At 42.0% G+C, this 15744-nt stretch overlaps 1 protein-coding gene and 1 non-coding gene across 3 annotated transcripts; both read right to left on the bottom strand.

The window, feature by feature from the left end:
* Positions 1-3095: 3095 nt before the first annotated feature.
* Positions 3096-3189, bottom strand: TRNAI-UAU. The gene is made up of 2 exons: positions 3152-3189; positions 3096-3131 (listed from the first exon to the last, which is right to left on the bottom strand). It is a non-coding gene; the product is annotated as a tRNA-Ile (tRNA).
* Positions 3190-5820: 2631 nt separating this feature from the next.
* GPX5 (glutathione peroxidase 5) lies at positions 5821-15530 on the bottom strand. Of its 2 annotated transcripts, XM_003897250.4 has the most exons (5): positions 14575-15530; positions 11174-11327; positions 8892-9009; positions 8369-8468; positions 5821-6818 (listed from the first exon to the last, which is right to left on the bottom strand). In XM_003897250.4, exons 1-5 carry the CDS (start codon positions 14659-14661, stop codon positions 6612-6614), a joined length of 666 nt encoding a protein of 221 aa, XP_003897299.1. In that variant the 5' UTR covers positions 14662-15530; the 3' UTR covers positions 5821-6611. The 2 variants fall into 2 exon arrangements, with proteins under 2 accessions (XP_003897299.1, XP_021792764.1); XM_021937072.2 differs by lacking the exons at positions 5821-6818; positions 8892-9009 and having other exon boundaries at positions 7866-8468.
* Between the last annotated feature and the right edge of the window lie 214 nt (positions 15531-15744).

Genomic DNA, 15744 nt, shown 5'->3' with positions numbered 1-15744 from the left:
TTAATATTTTTCTTAGTGGTCTCCTCTCTGGAGCCTTCATCCCCCTGCTTCAATCTAGACTGGTTGTTCTCTAGGCATGTTACACAGGTGTCTTCCTGGGGTTTTTCTTCCAACGACCTGGGATATACTTTGCCTTCTTCCTGTTTTTGACCCCTATGTTTTCCTTTTTTTTTAGTGTTGTATCATTTTGATGGAGAATAACCTCTAGGAATTTTCTGAGAGGGTGACTCTGTCTGTAAATGGCTTTATAACCTACTCGGTTTGTTTGATTGATAGTTTTACTAATACATTAGGAAATTCTGTCATAATTTATGACATTGTTCAATTGTCATTTTCAACTCTTCTATCAAATGCAACATTTCTGAATAAAACACACAGATGCTGCTTTCTGTTCAGATTTAGTTTAAAATCTAAAGCAAAAAAAAAAAAAAGTTTTGCCTGATTCTGGTATCTTGCCTGGTGGGAAGGTACTCAGGAGTATCTGGAAAAAAGAACTGTACACCCTGCTTCTAGCCACCATGATGACAAGTATGTGACACATAAGAATTGTCTATTATGAAATTTTCTTAAAAGAATATTAGACAAACTGGAAACAAGCTACCAAGTATGACTATCTGGCATCTCTAAACTACTACAATTATTTAAAATTAAATATTCAAATATTTCTCAATATGGATATCAAACCCTTTTCTCCTTGTCATGGGTGACAAGGCAAATCAGCACACGTACCAAAAGAACAGCCAGCACTAGGAAAATGCAGCTAGAAATAACTGTGGACTCTGCAGTTTAGTTTACAAAATCAGGCAAGGACTGTGGGACACCCCTATCCAGTGATACCTCAACTCACTCTAGAGATATGGAAGCTCTGGGTCTTTCAGAGCAGGAACCCTGAGCTTGGTGCAAGAATCAGAAGCTTACTCCAAGGATCAATTTGAACAGCCCAGGATTCCAAATGATTCTGGAGTTCCCGTGTTGTGGCAAGAGGAGAGAAGACCAACTTCTTGGGGCAATGAGAAGATCCCCCAAAATCATAACTCCTAACTTACCCTAGGCGCTTACTTTGTGCTCAGAAATATGCTTACTGCTTATATCCATCATTTATATCTATGTAACAAATCTTACTCAAATTTAGTGGCTTAAAACAACAATTTTTTCTTCTGTTTACAATTCTTCAGGTCAATGATTTGAGCTATCTTTAGCTGGGCAATTATTTTGTTGGTTTTGTCTCGTATCGCTCATTTGATTGTGGTCACCTGGCAGCTTGGCTGAGAATGGATGGTCCGTGATGGTCCCACTAACATGTGTGGGGTGTCAGCTGGACTGCCTGGGATGGCTGAGATAGCTGAGACTGTCTCTCCATGTGGTCTTCCACCTCAGATGTTCGATGAGGTTTCCATACACAGTGGTATCAAGGTTCTAAGAGGTAAGTGACAAGGTTTCTTGAGGCCTAATCTTAGAACTCCTACACCACCATTTCTACACCATTTCACAGAATTCTATTAGTCAAAGCAAATCACAAAGTCAACTCACATACAACAGGGAAGGAAACAGACTTGGCCTCTTGATGAAAGCTGCTGCAAAATCGCATTACAGACCTGGTGTGGTGGCTCATGTCTGTAACCACAGCACTTTGGGAGGCAGAGGCAGGCGGACCACTTGAGCTCAGGGGTTTGAGAACAGCCTGGGCAATATAGCGAAACCCTGACTCTACTACTATAAAAATACAAACATTAGCCAGGCATGGTGGCGCATGCTTGTAATCCCAGCTACTTGAGCAGCTGAGGCATGAGAATTGCTTGAACCCAGGAGGTGGCGTTGCAATGAGCCAAGATCGCACCACTGCACTCCAGCCTGGGGGACAGAGCCAAACCCTGTCTCAAAAAAACAAAACAAACCAAACACACATACACACACACATTAGACAGGGATATGCATACAGAGATGGGAGGAACTTGTGGCCATTAATCGTTAATTTATTATTGCGGCCATTAATCGTTAATTTATTATCAAACAACACAGTGAATAGCCCTCCTATTGATATGTTCATTGCACATCTTGGTTAAGTAAATTATCCACTATCACTTTTTTTTTAAAACCAAGTGTTAATTCAAGTTGGTCTGTAGGTGTTGTTTTGAACCCACTTTTACCTTGTGGGCAGCTCAGGATGGGACTAGGGCAAATGTAAATACTTCAAAATGCAGCAGCAGCTAGAAAAGAACTGGTAGTGCTGAACATTTGCAAATGGGCAGTCATAAATCTGTGAAGAGGGAGAGCTGTATTGTGTCTCCAGGATGTCTCAGATGTTTAAGATGCAGAAGGTGAGATTGGTGGCCCACATGTAGGCTTCCTGCTCAGCTCCGAGGCTGTACTGGGTCGGTTTATTTTTTGAGACTCAATACCCGTGTCTCTGTCATAACTACAGACATCATAGACTCATTAAGAATCCCAGAGGAATGAAGAAACTGAGGTAGGGAAAGCAGATCCAGAGACAAGAAAAGTCCCACTTATACAATGATTTTAAAACCTAAGATCGTCCTTGTTTCACAGAGTTGAAAAGTCACACGGAAATACTTGTCATGAAATTTTATATATGCCTAATCTATCTGGGCCTGAGACTGTGAAGGTCCGGTTTCTTTGAGACAGGGTCTCAGTCTGTCACCCAGGAACCACAGGCGCGCGCCACCACGCCTGGCTAAATTGTATTTTTTGTAGAGACGGGGTTTCATCACGTTGCCCATGCCTGGTCTTGACCTCCTGGGCTCAAGAGAGCAGCTCTCCTCTGCCTCTCAAAGTGCTGTGATTACAGGCGTAAGCCACCATGCCCGGTCAGTTTCTTATTGAAATGAATACTGTGAAGAGCTGTTTTAGCGACTGTCATATACTTGTTCCCGAAGTATTGGACAAAGGCAAGCATCAAAAAGGACCGTGTGACGACATTTATCATGCATGACCTGATGCAGGGAATTTTAAATCAAATCACACGAGGGTTCTGAGTACAGTCTAAATCACAACGGTACATACATCGCTGAAAGGAATCGCAGATGCAATAAGCGATCCCCATTTTCGGATTTCTACAGGTCAGAGAATAGTAAAACTGCTCCAGGTGAGGCTTGAACTCACAACCTCGGCATAGCTCACAGGTGCACTGTCTTATAAGTACCGCGCGCTAACCGATTGCGCCACTGGAGCCACGGAGATAATATGGATTTGGAAAGATATAAGAGAAGACGCTGTTACAGATTGAAGATGAACTCTTTAAACATTGTTTTTTAAGGTATTAAATAATATGAGTTTTAGGCACCTTCTAATACGGGACTTCCACGAATGGGATTAAAAGCAACAATCAAGGGAACCCCGGAATTAGCTGATCCGGAGCCCTTTTCCTCCCAACTCAGAGATGCCCTGGGGACTCAGGGTTGCCTTCACCGGTACCTTGAATTTCTGCTCAGATTTTCCCACAGCTTCTGTAAAGTCAGACAATAATTTAAAAACATTTGAATGAAAGTCACATCGGTTCACCAAAAGCAGCAGGAAGCTAAGATGGCTGCATGTAAAATGGACGTGTCAATCACTACCTTCCGAGCGAAGTTTCCACCAAAAAGTACGTATTCCGCCTGCACAAAACCAGCGAGCGCATTTTCCATTGTTTCGGAATCCCGCGGGCTATCCATCTTCCACATTCTAGTTCCTGTCTCTCCACTCTGCGTTCGGCTACACTATTTGCTACTTTAAATGAAATGCCAGCCTCCCACTCCCATCCAGACACTCGCTGATTTAAAATCTAATGTTAAAATGCTTTGCTGCTGGGAAACACTCAGAGAGCGAGTATTTCCTTTACAAAAATCACTGTTTTCGACGTATAGATGCAACGCAGGCTAAGTAAATACAGAAAAACAGTAATATAATTATTTAAAAATTTGCCAAAGTCTCATCTCTTGAGAAATCCATTGTTTACATTTGTTATATTTCATGTCAGGCTTTTTCTATGAAAGTTCAACAGAGAAAGATTAAATATTTTTAAAATTTTTGTTAAAGTAATTGAACAACATAACAAAATGGCCCCTCTCACCAGCACATTCCTTTTTTGTTTTTTCAAACTGAATGTCCTTTGGCCTTCCGGTGATGTACATTTATCTAGTGGAGTTCCCAGCACTGCATGGTAAATCACTTGAACCCACCCACTTTTCTGAACTTTTGATCCCCTATTTCTACCACCTGCTGAAACAGTTCTGGTGTTTCCACCACATTGAGAGAGAGACATTTTTCCTTTTTTCCGAGTAGGAGCCATCCGAACAGTGTGTTGGGTTCTTGACAGAGGGTTAAAATTCTGTATTCAGGGAGAGCGCTCCCATATCAGTGAAGTCTCCTTATCTAACTTGACGTTGCACTCCCCTTCTTCAGGTACTCTGAGAACCTAGTTCGATATGAGGCAGATTCTGAGTGGGAGCAGAGGCACATAATATTTGGCCAGAGTCATCTGCATTGTTTTCAAGTGAGAAGGATATGCTAACCCTCAATAAGAAGGGGTGGGCCACTTCTAAAAGTTTTGAGGGTCCTGGAAATTTTGGGGATTTGGATATTCTAATACCTCAAACCAGAGGTCTCCATGTTGAGCCTCAGCTCACTGCAGCAGCCTTGACTTCTAGGCCCAAGTGGTCTTCCTACCTCAGCCTCCCTAGCAACTGGGATCATGGGTGTGTGCCGCTATGCCTGGCTATGTCTTTTATTTTGCAGAGATGGGCTTTCCCTATGTTACCCAGGCTGATTTTGAACTGCTGGACCCAAGAGATCCTCCTGCCTCTGCCTCCGAAAGTGCTGGGATTACAGACGTGAACCACTATGCCTAGCTGGAAGCTAACTTCTTTTAGAGTTTTACATACTATTCCTATGATTAAGTCTTGAGCCTGAACTTTAGATTTTGGTGCTCTTAAGTTGCAGATAGGAGAGGTCCTTTATACATCCCATGGAGACACACTTTCACAATTAGCCTTAATTTAATAATATATCATCCTCAGTCTTTAATTATCGCTCTCCAAAACATCTATTTCCTCTGGCAACGACCATCCAATTCTATTGTTATAATTACCATTCCCCTCATGTTTCTTAAGCACCTGAAACTTCATGTCTGCTAGTGCGTATTCTTCCGCCAGTTTACCATACAAGTTCAGGTTTGGCAAAAGTTTTGACAACCGCACTGCTACTTGTGCCGGTGGTTGTTTGTGCTCCACGCATCTCCTCATTGTCAACCAGACGGTGAATAATTCAACTTCAAAAACCTCCTCTCAGCATCTTCTTTCTCAGATCATATTTGGTACCAACAATTACTGGTTGGATTTCCTAGAAAGTAGACTCTAAGATGGATATTTGCATTCAGAAAGTTTACTAGGGCACTAACTGAGAATCAGCATGGAGGGTTAGGAGGGTGGCAAAGAAGAGAAGCAGAATTTGTCAGAGGGAAAAATCAGGGTGCAGTGCAAGCACAAAATGCCACCGGCCTACCCCTTGTGCATGTCTAGAGCTAGTACGGCCCTTCAAAGTTGTGCTAAGTTGAGCAGTCAGGGTTTGGCCTCTATGCCTCTCGGGGACCAGTAACTGGATACAGGCTGCCCTGGAAAGGGGACAGACTTAGGTTGAGGCAATTTCTGAAGAGGAATGACAACTGAGAGGTATCGGGAGACAACCTTCCAAATGTAAATCCTTCTGTCTGGGGGGGCTCAGGTCATGTGGGCAATACATCATTTGTGACAGAGTAAGAAGGAGGAGGGAGATAAAATGAGTTCAAGGACCAGACGGGATTTTAAAACCACCATAGAGATCGTCGATGCTGCAGAAAACATTTTATTGGAGACAGTGGCAGGGCTCATTCTGAAGCTGAGGAATCCAGGGTTGAGATGGGAAATCCCATCCTTCAAAAGATAAAGGGCATTCCTGTCCAGGTGCTGTAACCTGAATGCATTAAAGATCAGACAATAAGGAAAACTTTTTTAGGGCCAGAGACAGGTTCTGGGTCCCACCAGCATGGAGATGCCCTCTCTTCTTGTGAAGCAATGTTCTTGCTCCCACAGGAGAATGGCTGGTGGGGGGAGGTGTCATGGATGAAAACTGAGCCCAAACAGTTGGAAACTGATGATACATGTTTGTCCTAGGAGACAAAAAATGTTATGAAGTGGAACCTAAACTGTGTGACTATGACCCCGTTGCTATTTCTACACCTCTAGGGTGGAGAGAGATGGAAGCGTCAGAACGTCTAGGAATGTTCTTCTTCAGGATGTGATGGCCGACTGAACCATTGTCGTGGAAGGATGATTTCCCTCTGGTGGATACGAATGATTCAACCTGTAACAGAGGTCTGGGGATTTTAGGTTTCCATTTTTTTTCAGTCTTCACCCACATACTCTTGAGAGGCAAAAGAGCGGTATCCTTCCAAATATAAATCTAGTTTGTGGAGAGTGGGAATTCTGGCAGTATGTGGAGGTGATTTGCTCAGATGGAGCCCATGCAGGAAAAGAGTGTGGTGAAAAGATGGATATTCCTTTTTTGCGGGGAGAGGGGGAGCAAATCATTAGGTGAGAAGTAGAAGTAGGATTGCTCCTGCCCTTAACTCCACCTTCCTATTTGGTTTTGAATTGCTTCAAGTACGCCAGGATGTCTGTCTTGACTGAGCTGACTGTAGCCCGGTGGGACCAGCGCATAACAGGGATTCCATCAGGCCCCACCAGGAACTTTTCAAAGTTCCAGCGGATGTCATGGACTTTTACAGGGTCCCAGGATATAGATTTGAATGTGCCCAAAATCTCAGAGGGATGAGGACAGGAGTGCTAAAGCAGAGAGATGGAAAAGAGAAACAATGTTATTTCTGCTCCTGGATGATCCAGGCTATTTGTACCCACGGGTAACCCACCCACTCCTATACCTAGATAGTTTAACTTCCTGTTATTCTTAAAAATCTCCATAGATTCTTGAATCACCACTATGCCAACTACCAAGAATATTATAGATATTATAGCAAAATCTGCTCTCTTTCAGTTTCTCCCCATAACCCTATCACAAAATTTTGCTGCCACGGATAAGACATATTACCTTTTATGCTTTTGGTTTCTTTTTCTTCAAAGTAAATAGCTTGGATTGGAATGTGGTTTTCCAGGTCTTAGGGTTCCATGGGCCACTAATATTTCAATAATTATCTTTTGGGACCAACACTGAATTACTAATATTTTGTCAAAAAACAAAAATTTTTAAAACACCATCATTTATCACTTAATTTAAAAAGACCATTGGAAAAATAAACTACATGTGGGTCATAATTTGTGAATAAAGGGAAGCCCTATAAGTTAGACGAGTTGAGTTCATAAAAAAGCTTCTTACACTGTTCCTTTTTTTCCTTTTCTTTTTTTTTTTTTTTTTTTGAGACAAAGTCTTGCCGTGTCCCCCAGGCTGGGGTGCAGAGGCATGATACACTGTTCTATCGTCTTCAACTTATTGAGGATATATAAAGTCTTAACATGGACTAGTCTTGGTTCACAGTCCAGCATTTAGGAACAATTCACTTTGGTAATCTTTAGGGTTCTTTCAGCTCTGGCATTCTCTATGTCTAAAAATCAGTGTTTCATAAAAGGTATCTACTACCCTGTATCATACCTGTTGGTTTGTTATTTTTTTTGTTTTTGTTTTTTTGAGACAGTGTCTTGCTTGGTTGCCTAGTGTGGAATGCAGTGGCACAATCATAGCTCACTTCTGCCTCCAGCTCCTGAGCTCAAGCAATCCTCTGGCTTCAGCCTCCCGAGTAGCTGAGACTACAGGTACATGCCACCACACCCAGGAATTTTTGTATTTGTTTTGTAGAGACAGAGTCTCACTATGTTGCTCAGGCTGGTCTTGAATTTCTGGACTCAAGCAATTCTCCTGTCCTGCCTTAGTCTTCCAAAGTGCTGGGATTACAAACATGAACCACCACAACCAGCTAGATAGCTAATGGTTTCTAACTCTCTCTCCACTATAAACTCATCAAAGGTAGAGACTGTGCCTTATTCATCTTTATATCCTTATTATTCAGATTGCTTTATAAATAGCAGGCATTCATCAAGTGTACCTGGAATGAATGAATGAATGTCAACGAGCAAAAGAGGGTGGTCCAAGTAAAAGTTGCCATTCCACACAACTCTCTTCACCACACAAGTTAGAGCCCCACAGATACTCACAGATTAATCTCCAGATCAGCATGTGGAATGTGGAATGCTGATCTGGAGATTTTCTCCAAAAAGACCAATCCCACCTCTAGGCCAGAGCCCATGGATCCATTTCTGCCACACCAACTCTATGCTAGGAATATTAGAAAAGAGGAGGCGGCTTATGCCAGGAATTTACTCACCTTCAAGAAGCTGAAGACTTTCTGTTCTTTTTCACCATTCACATCCCCTTTCTCAAAAAGCTGGAAATTAGGTACAAATCCTCCCCCTGGACGGACATACCTGCAACAAGTCATAATGTTCCCAGGAAGCTCCAGGATATGCAAGTAAAGGTTATAATGGGATACTAGGATTCGAAATCATGAAAAAGGGGAGAAAGAGGAAAGTATCATTGTGCATAGGGAGGAATACGGTCATGTTTTGGCTTTGGGCTCTCTGACTCACTTTATTCTCTCTCTATCCCATGACCCGTCTCTTTTCCTCCATCCCTTCTGTCTTCCATAGTCCAAGTCTCAGCCAGGGATGGAGAAAGAGTCTCTGGAAACTGCCAGACGCTTATCAGGGTAGGCCGAAGTTAAATGCTGCTTGCAATGCCCCTGAGCCTATTAATCCAAACCTCCCCAGAAGTTCCTGAGCTGGAAGGGCCTCTGGAGACTGAGGAAAGGTACACAGGCACCTCCTATTGGATTTAAAGAAGACACTTACTTGAGCCCAGGAAGAATCTCTTTGTTATCTCCTGGTTCTTGCTTTCCAAATTGGTTGCAGGGAAAGCCCAGCACAACTAGACCATAGGGCTTCAGCTCCTCCTGGAGTGCATTTAGTTCTGCGGTTAGAGGAGGGACAACATATTGGTCTGGGTGGAGATTCTGCCTTGTGCAGGGATCTTTCCCCGGGGTTACCCATTTTACAGAGAAGGAAACAGAGGCCCAGGGAGGGAAACAGCTGTACATCAGAAGGGTTGTTAGTGGCATAGCTGAAGTTAGAGGCCGGATCTTCAGACGTGCACTCAAAAGCCTTTTGTTATGGTGCAGTGTTTCCCATACCTGCAGCACATCAGAATCAGCTGAACGCCCTTCCCTAAAAATAGGGATGCCCAGATCCCATTTCAGAGAGTTTTCTGTTCCTCTGAAATGGGGCTTAGTCATTTTTATTACTCCAAAGCTCAACAGGTGATTTTTGTTTGTTTGTTTTGAGACGGAGTCTCTCATTCTGTCGCCCGGGCTGGAGTGCAGTGGCGCGATCTGGGCTTACTGCAACCTCCGTCTCCTGGGTTCAAGCGATTCTCCTGCCTTAGACTCCCGAGTAGCTGGGACTACAGGTGCGTGCCACCATGACCAGCTAATTTTTTTTTGTATTTTTAGTAGAGACGGGGTTTCATCATGTTAGCCAGGATGGTTTTGATCTCCTGACCTCGTGATCTGCCCGCCTCGACCTCCCAAAGTGCTGGGATTACAGGAGTCAGCCACAGCGCCCGACCTGAATCTTTCTTTTTTAAAGGAAAAGACACAGATAATGAGGACTGAGCTCCTCTCCTCTGTGCAGCCTGGCTCACCCTGAGTGGAGTGGAAGTAAAATTGACAAAGGCAAAGAGAACGAGAGAAATTTGAAGTCAACTATCCTAACATTTTTCAACAATCCTCATGATGCTGAAGATGCATTCTTCCTAAAAATCCTCAGTGATATGCTGAAACACAAGCTTCAGCTGCCTTCGTCCACTACCAGGAAATTTTCCAACTTGTCTGCTCAGACTTTTATAATCAGCTTCTTTGTTAACCCTTTCTGAGCCAGATGCCTTCCTGTTTTCACAGGGTTCCTCAGTACCCCTCCCTATATCCTTCCATTGTCTGTTATTTGCAGGGTGGAAACTGAATAAATCGATTCTTAAAGTCCCTATAAACTGGGAAAATAAATTATGTTCCAATAAATATTATTCAGTCTTAAGAAAGAATGAGGAAATGATCTGAACTCAAATGTATTTTATTAATTAAAAAATCAAGGCAGCAAATAGTATTTATAGTGTGTTATCAGCTTGGGAGGGAGAAGCAGAAAAAACAATATCTATGTATTCTGTAAACATGATAATATTGGTCTACTGAAGGGAGGGGAAGAAGGTGGAAACCTTTGGTTCAAATTTTTTTTCCTTTTGAACTTTGAGACTTGTGAATATAATACTTATTCAAAACATAATTAAAAACAAAAAATGAAGGTCTTATTACTTCAAATATAAGAAGTACATTTGTCTCTGGTATAATCCATCCTGTTTGTTTTCACTGATTTTTAAACAACGTGCCCTAAAATATGAGAAAATTCTTCCCTGAATAATGTACAAAAAGGGAGGAAAAACTACATCCTAAAAAGGGGTTGAGGTTGGAGAGGGAGTATTTGCTTCTATTACAGCCTCATCTGCCAGCCCTCACTCTAATCAAATGCAGTTCCAGGTATAAAACTCCTTTTTCCTGTCATTGTAAGTTACCTGTAAAACCTTGCAAAAGTCTCAAAAACATGGGTCTTCTGTCCTGTATTTATCAAGAAGACTTCTGGAATCTTCTGAGAGGCTCCTAGTTCTCAAGTACATATTGATTCCCCTGGAAATCTCAGGGAAAAGCAGAGGCAGGGCACGGGGAAGGGGTTAGCACATTTTTTCTGTAAAGGGCCAGATAGGAAATACTTCAGACTTTGTGGGCCATATGGTTTCCGTCACCACTACTCCTACAACTACTGACCTCTATTTTACAGCATGAAAGCAGCCATAGGTGATGTATAAATGAACGGGGATGGCTGCATTCCAATAAAACATTGTTAACAAAGCCAGGCTGACCAAATTTGGCCTGTATGCCAGAACTTGCTGACTTCTGATCTGGGGGATGAAGTCACTTGATTTATGAGTATTTATTTTGGTACATAATTAGAATTAAACTATAATTCCAAGTATAATTTAGAATATAATCAGCTGGAAAATTTAGTCCCAAAGAGCTATGAATTCTTACCAGGATATTGCGCTGTCAGACCACAGTAGGTGGCCACGTTGACGAAGAGGATGTGCTTGCCCACATACTGCTTGAAGGGAACATATTCGTTTTTATTAAGTGCGATGGCCTCATAGTCATAGATGGTGCCTTTCTCATCTTTGTGACAATCCATCTGGAAGATTTTTTTTTTAAAGTGATAATATTGGTAACAACAATTCCTAGCATCTGTGTAATCTTTCAAAGAAGTCAAAGAATAGGTACATTCTGACCAAGACCTAGAAAACAAGAGTTGTCTAAAGTATCAATGACAAGACTGAAACTTGGTTCTTGTAACTTGGAAATAAAAAACCAAGTCTCATAAGCCAGGCAGAGAAAGACAAGCATTGCATTTTCTCACTTATTTGTGGGATCTAAAAATGAAAACAATTGAACTCATGGAGATAGAGAGTAAAAGGGTGGTTCCCAGAGGCTGGGAAAGATACTAGGAGGGTGGGAGGGAGGTTGGGATGATTAATGGATACAAAATAAGATAGTTAGAAAGAATGAATAAGACCCAGTATTTGATAGCACAACAGGGTGACTATAGTCAATAATAACTTAATTGTGCATTTTTAAATAACTGAAAGCATATAATTGGATTGTTTATAGCACAAAGGATAAATGCTTGAGGGGAGGGATACCCTATTTTCCATAATGTGATTATAACATATTGCATGTCCGTATCAAAACATCTCCTGTACCCTATACATATACACACTTATTATGTACCCTCTCTGCACCACACACACATAAGAATCAAGTTTCCTATTATTTTGAAAGATGTGAGATACCAGGAAATGCATGGATAATGGAAAAGGGTGTTGATTCATAAGCTGGGATGGTAGGAGCTGGAAGTAAGTGGGGCTGAAGAGAAAAGCACGCTTGCCTTACATGCTTCTGTAAAAGAGGCTACTCCTTGGCTCTGGATTGAAGGCCTCCTGCCTGGACTCTCTGAGAAGGGCGTGTTTTAAATTGCTGAACTGTTTTTAGGATAACTTAGTTACTTCTCTTTCCCCAGGTCTTCTGACCTCTTACTCCACTCATCAGCACATAGAGTAGAAAGAACACTGTCCTGGGAATCAGAAGCCAGCTCCATTGTTAAATTCCTCTGTGAATCTGGGCAATTCCCATCCCAGGCCTTCAGTTTCCCCATGAGTAAAATGAAGATATTTACCTAGATTCTTACTAGAACTCCAAGTAAGCTTCGATGTTTAACATTCTAGATTCTAATATTATCTTCACCTTGAATAACTTTCTCGTCACTCTCCTACTAATATGGTGGTCGTGTAAGCCAATACTGTGAAATCCCAGGTTTTGGTAGCTCTCAAGAAAAGAGATGGAGAACCCTAAAGTCCATCTGCAGGTAAGTCCCTGAAATCTGTCCGGCAGCATCCAACCCGCGACTCACCCAGCTCTTCAGCCCATTGTGCTCCAGGTGTCTAATATCCACCTTCATCCTCCGTTCCGCCTATCCCCTTCCTTCTCAAATCTCATGAACATATTAATATTTGAGCAGACTTCCACGCAACATTTGTTAAGTTCCACATAACATAAATTAGTCCTGCCTGAAATTCTCATCACATGTTCTTTTATTAAATTCCTCTACAAGGCAGGTCTCATCTTATTCCTCCTTTGTCTCTACCCTTACAGGGTTCATGCAGTACCCAAAGTGTACTGATGCCACAGTACTCACCAGCACATGCTGATCCCTTTTCTTATACTGGGGAAGCTGCCACAAACTGCTCATGGAATACAAAACATATATGACAGGAATATGAAAAGGAAGCTATATGTCCAAACCATCCAGTGAGAAGAAGGTGGAAAGGAACTGGCTGAAGAAAAGAAAGAAGGGCATTATCTGATAAGGAATGTCCAGACTTAAACTACGATTAAACTAGACTTCCTGGAAATGCAGTAGTCTAGTAAGGATTTTGGTTGAACACCATCTGCCCCCATTCAGACAAGGAGTAACGCAAAACAAAACACAACTTTTCGAATCCTGTAATCCCACTGATTTTATCACTAGCATACTAGGTTGTAGCTACTCACTTCTTACTCTTGAGGAAAAAGATATTTTTCTATGCAGGTTTTTACGCCTTTCCCTAAATTTATACACATATATGTGCACTAGCAAAATTGAGGGATCTATAAAGAGAATATTGTGTGAAAGTATCCATTCTTATCTTCATGTTGCCTAGTATCAAGTTAAACATTTGCAAGAATTTGCCTTTTTGTTTCTTTTGCTACTGCAATGACAATTACTCACAGTCGTGTTGGGTACCAGGATGCAAGAGCTTAGAGAGACTCTCAGTTCGAAGACTCCTTTTAGTCCAGTTTACTTCTGATATTGACTGCTGTTTCAAATTTATTGAAGTCTATATGCCATGTCTCAATTATCTCTAAATGCAGCTTTTATTAAGCAAATTCTGTAGCCCAGAGTCTCCATACTCAATTAAGCACCACAGGTAACATAAAAACCATATCAATTCTCAAAATAGAAGTTCACCCAGGAAATTATCTAGTTAATTTTAGAGGCGAGGGATGGGGAGATCTTATTAGAACTGCATTTTGTAGAATGTATTATATGCATAAAATTGTTGTTCACCCGCCCACAAGGTAGTTACCGTTACCCATAAATTTACAATGAGAAAACAGAGGTTAATTTGTCCAAAGCCAAAAGTGGTAACCCATTATGTAAATGAAAGTTTGCCTTTACCTAACTTCATGATTATTTTTTGCCTCCAAGTTAATCGCATTCATTATTATCCTTTCCTGAACTGCCCCGTCTGCTGCCAGACACATGTGTCTTATCAAGAAGGTAACGAGCCATTAATTGTGCATAGAACAGAGGCCAGAATCCAAGATGCCTGACCCCAAATCCAGTTGTTTTAGGGCTCTGATTCTTTTTTTTTCATGTTTTACGCTTCTCTGATAACTCTGACTTTATCCATCCTTAAAACTTCCACATTTGTTTTTTCCTCCTCTTCAAGGAGTTCTTGCTGAGTTGTGTCTGAGACGAGTCCACTCAGCTTCTCCTTCAAACCCCAGTCCCCACCTACTGTAAGGCCCATCGCCGTCCCAGCCGCAGACCCAGCTCTGAAGCAGAGACTGATGTGGCCGGAGAGGTCTCCAGGGGGCCTCCACCTGAAGAAAGGGAGAAAGGACTACAGTATAGAGACCCTTTCTTCCCTAGTCACATTCAACACAAGGAACACCCATCCATAGGAGTGAAGAAGATTCAAGGAGAAAAAAAGCAAGATTTAGGGGAACAGGCAAAGAAGAAGAAAGCAGGAGTTGGAGTCTTACAAGAAGGACTGGAGGGCAGGGTCTAGAAGTAGGACAGAAGAGTAACTACCATGCCCTCTCTGGAGCTCACTCACCTTCATCGTCTCCTGCTTGGGACTTGTTTGCACAAAGCAGGCTAGGAGAAGGGGAAGCAGATGGACGACCCTTAACTGTGTAGTCATGACTAGTGTTTGTAGATTGCTAGTCTGGGGGCCTGAGGTCCTTGCCCACCTCCGCAGTCTTTTGGTATCTTGGCAGGGACTTAGCCCAAGCCCCCACAGGCCAATCACAGGGCTGCAAGGATTCTGGACGCATGAGGTCGGGGTGAGGATCACAGAACTCAAACCACATCCTGTCCCACACACACCCCCGTGAGCACTCAGCGCTCACCAGTGCAATGAGGACCTGGGACTCACAAGTTCTGGGAAAATTATAAATGGGTGATGGCAAGCCCTCTGAGGTCCTTAAACACTGCTGTCTGTTTTTCCTCAATGTATGGAAGTGTCTAGATGCTGATGCAACCTCCCAGTAAAGTCACTGCAAAAGGGTTGGTCTAGACATTTCAAATGTTATTTCTTATATTATTTGAGCTTGAAAAAAATCAAAGGATGGGCCGGCCATCTAGTATCTCTCAAAAAGAGTTAGGAGGAAACTGGCCCGAGGAGGGGAAATAGTCACAATCTATGTGAAGGACAGCAAATTAATACAAATGCTTGGAAATGATTTCAAGTGCTTATATAGCAGTAAGAAAAAACTACTAGACCAACAGAAAAAAATGGGCATGAGACAGAAAATCAAATGGCATCTATGTTAGGATACAATGTTCTCTCTCACCAATAATCAAAGAAGTATAAATATGAAAAGACACATTCCGCACTTATCAGATTGGCAAAAGTTAAAAGGAATAGTGGTTCCCAGCCTGGGCTCAGTCTGGTATAGGAGGCTCTTACACGATGGGTGGGGGAATGGGGAATACTAATGTTGCCAACTTTCTGGACAATAATCTGACATTCTGAATGCAGTGCTTTAAAAAAGTAAATAACTTTAAAAAATAATTATATAATTACAAAAAATTGCAAGCATTCCTCTTTTTTTTCTATTTTTTTTTTTAACTTATTTTAAGTTCAGGGGTACATGTGCAGGTTTGCTATATAGGCAAACTTGTGTCATGGGGGTTTGTTATACAAATTATTTCATCGCCCAGGTATTAAGCCTAGTACCCACTAGTTATTTTTCCTGATCCTCTCCCTCCTCCTACCCTCCAC

This window comes from Papio anubis, chromosome 6, assembly GCF_008728515.1.
Source record: "Papio anubis isolate 15944 chromosome 6, Panubis1.0, whole genome shotgun sequence".
Lineage (NCBI taxonomy): Eukaryota > Metazoa > Chordata > Mammalia > Primates > Cercopithecidae > Papio > Papio anubis.
Note: the sequence above shows the minus strand (reverse complement) of the source record. Positions and strands in the feature narration are given on the sequence as shown.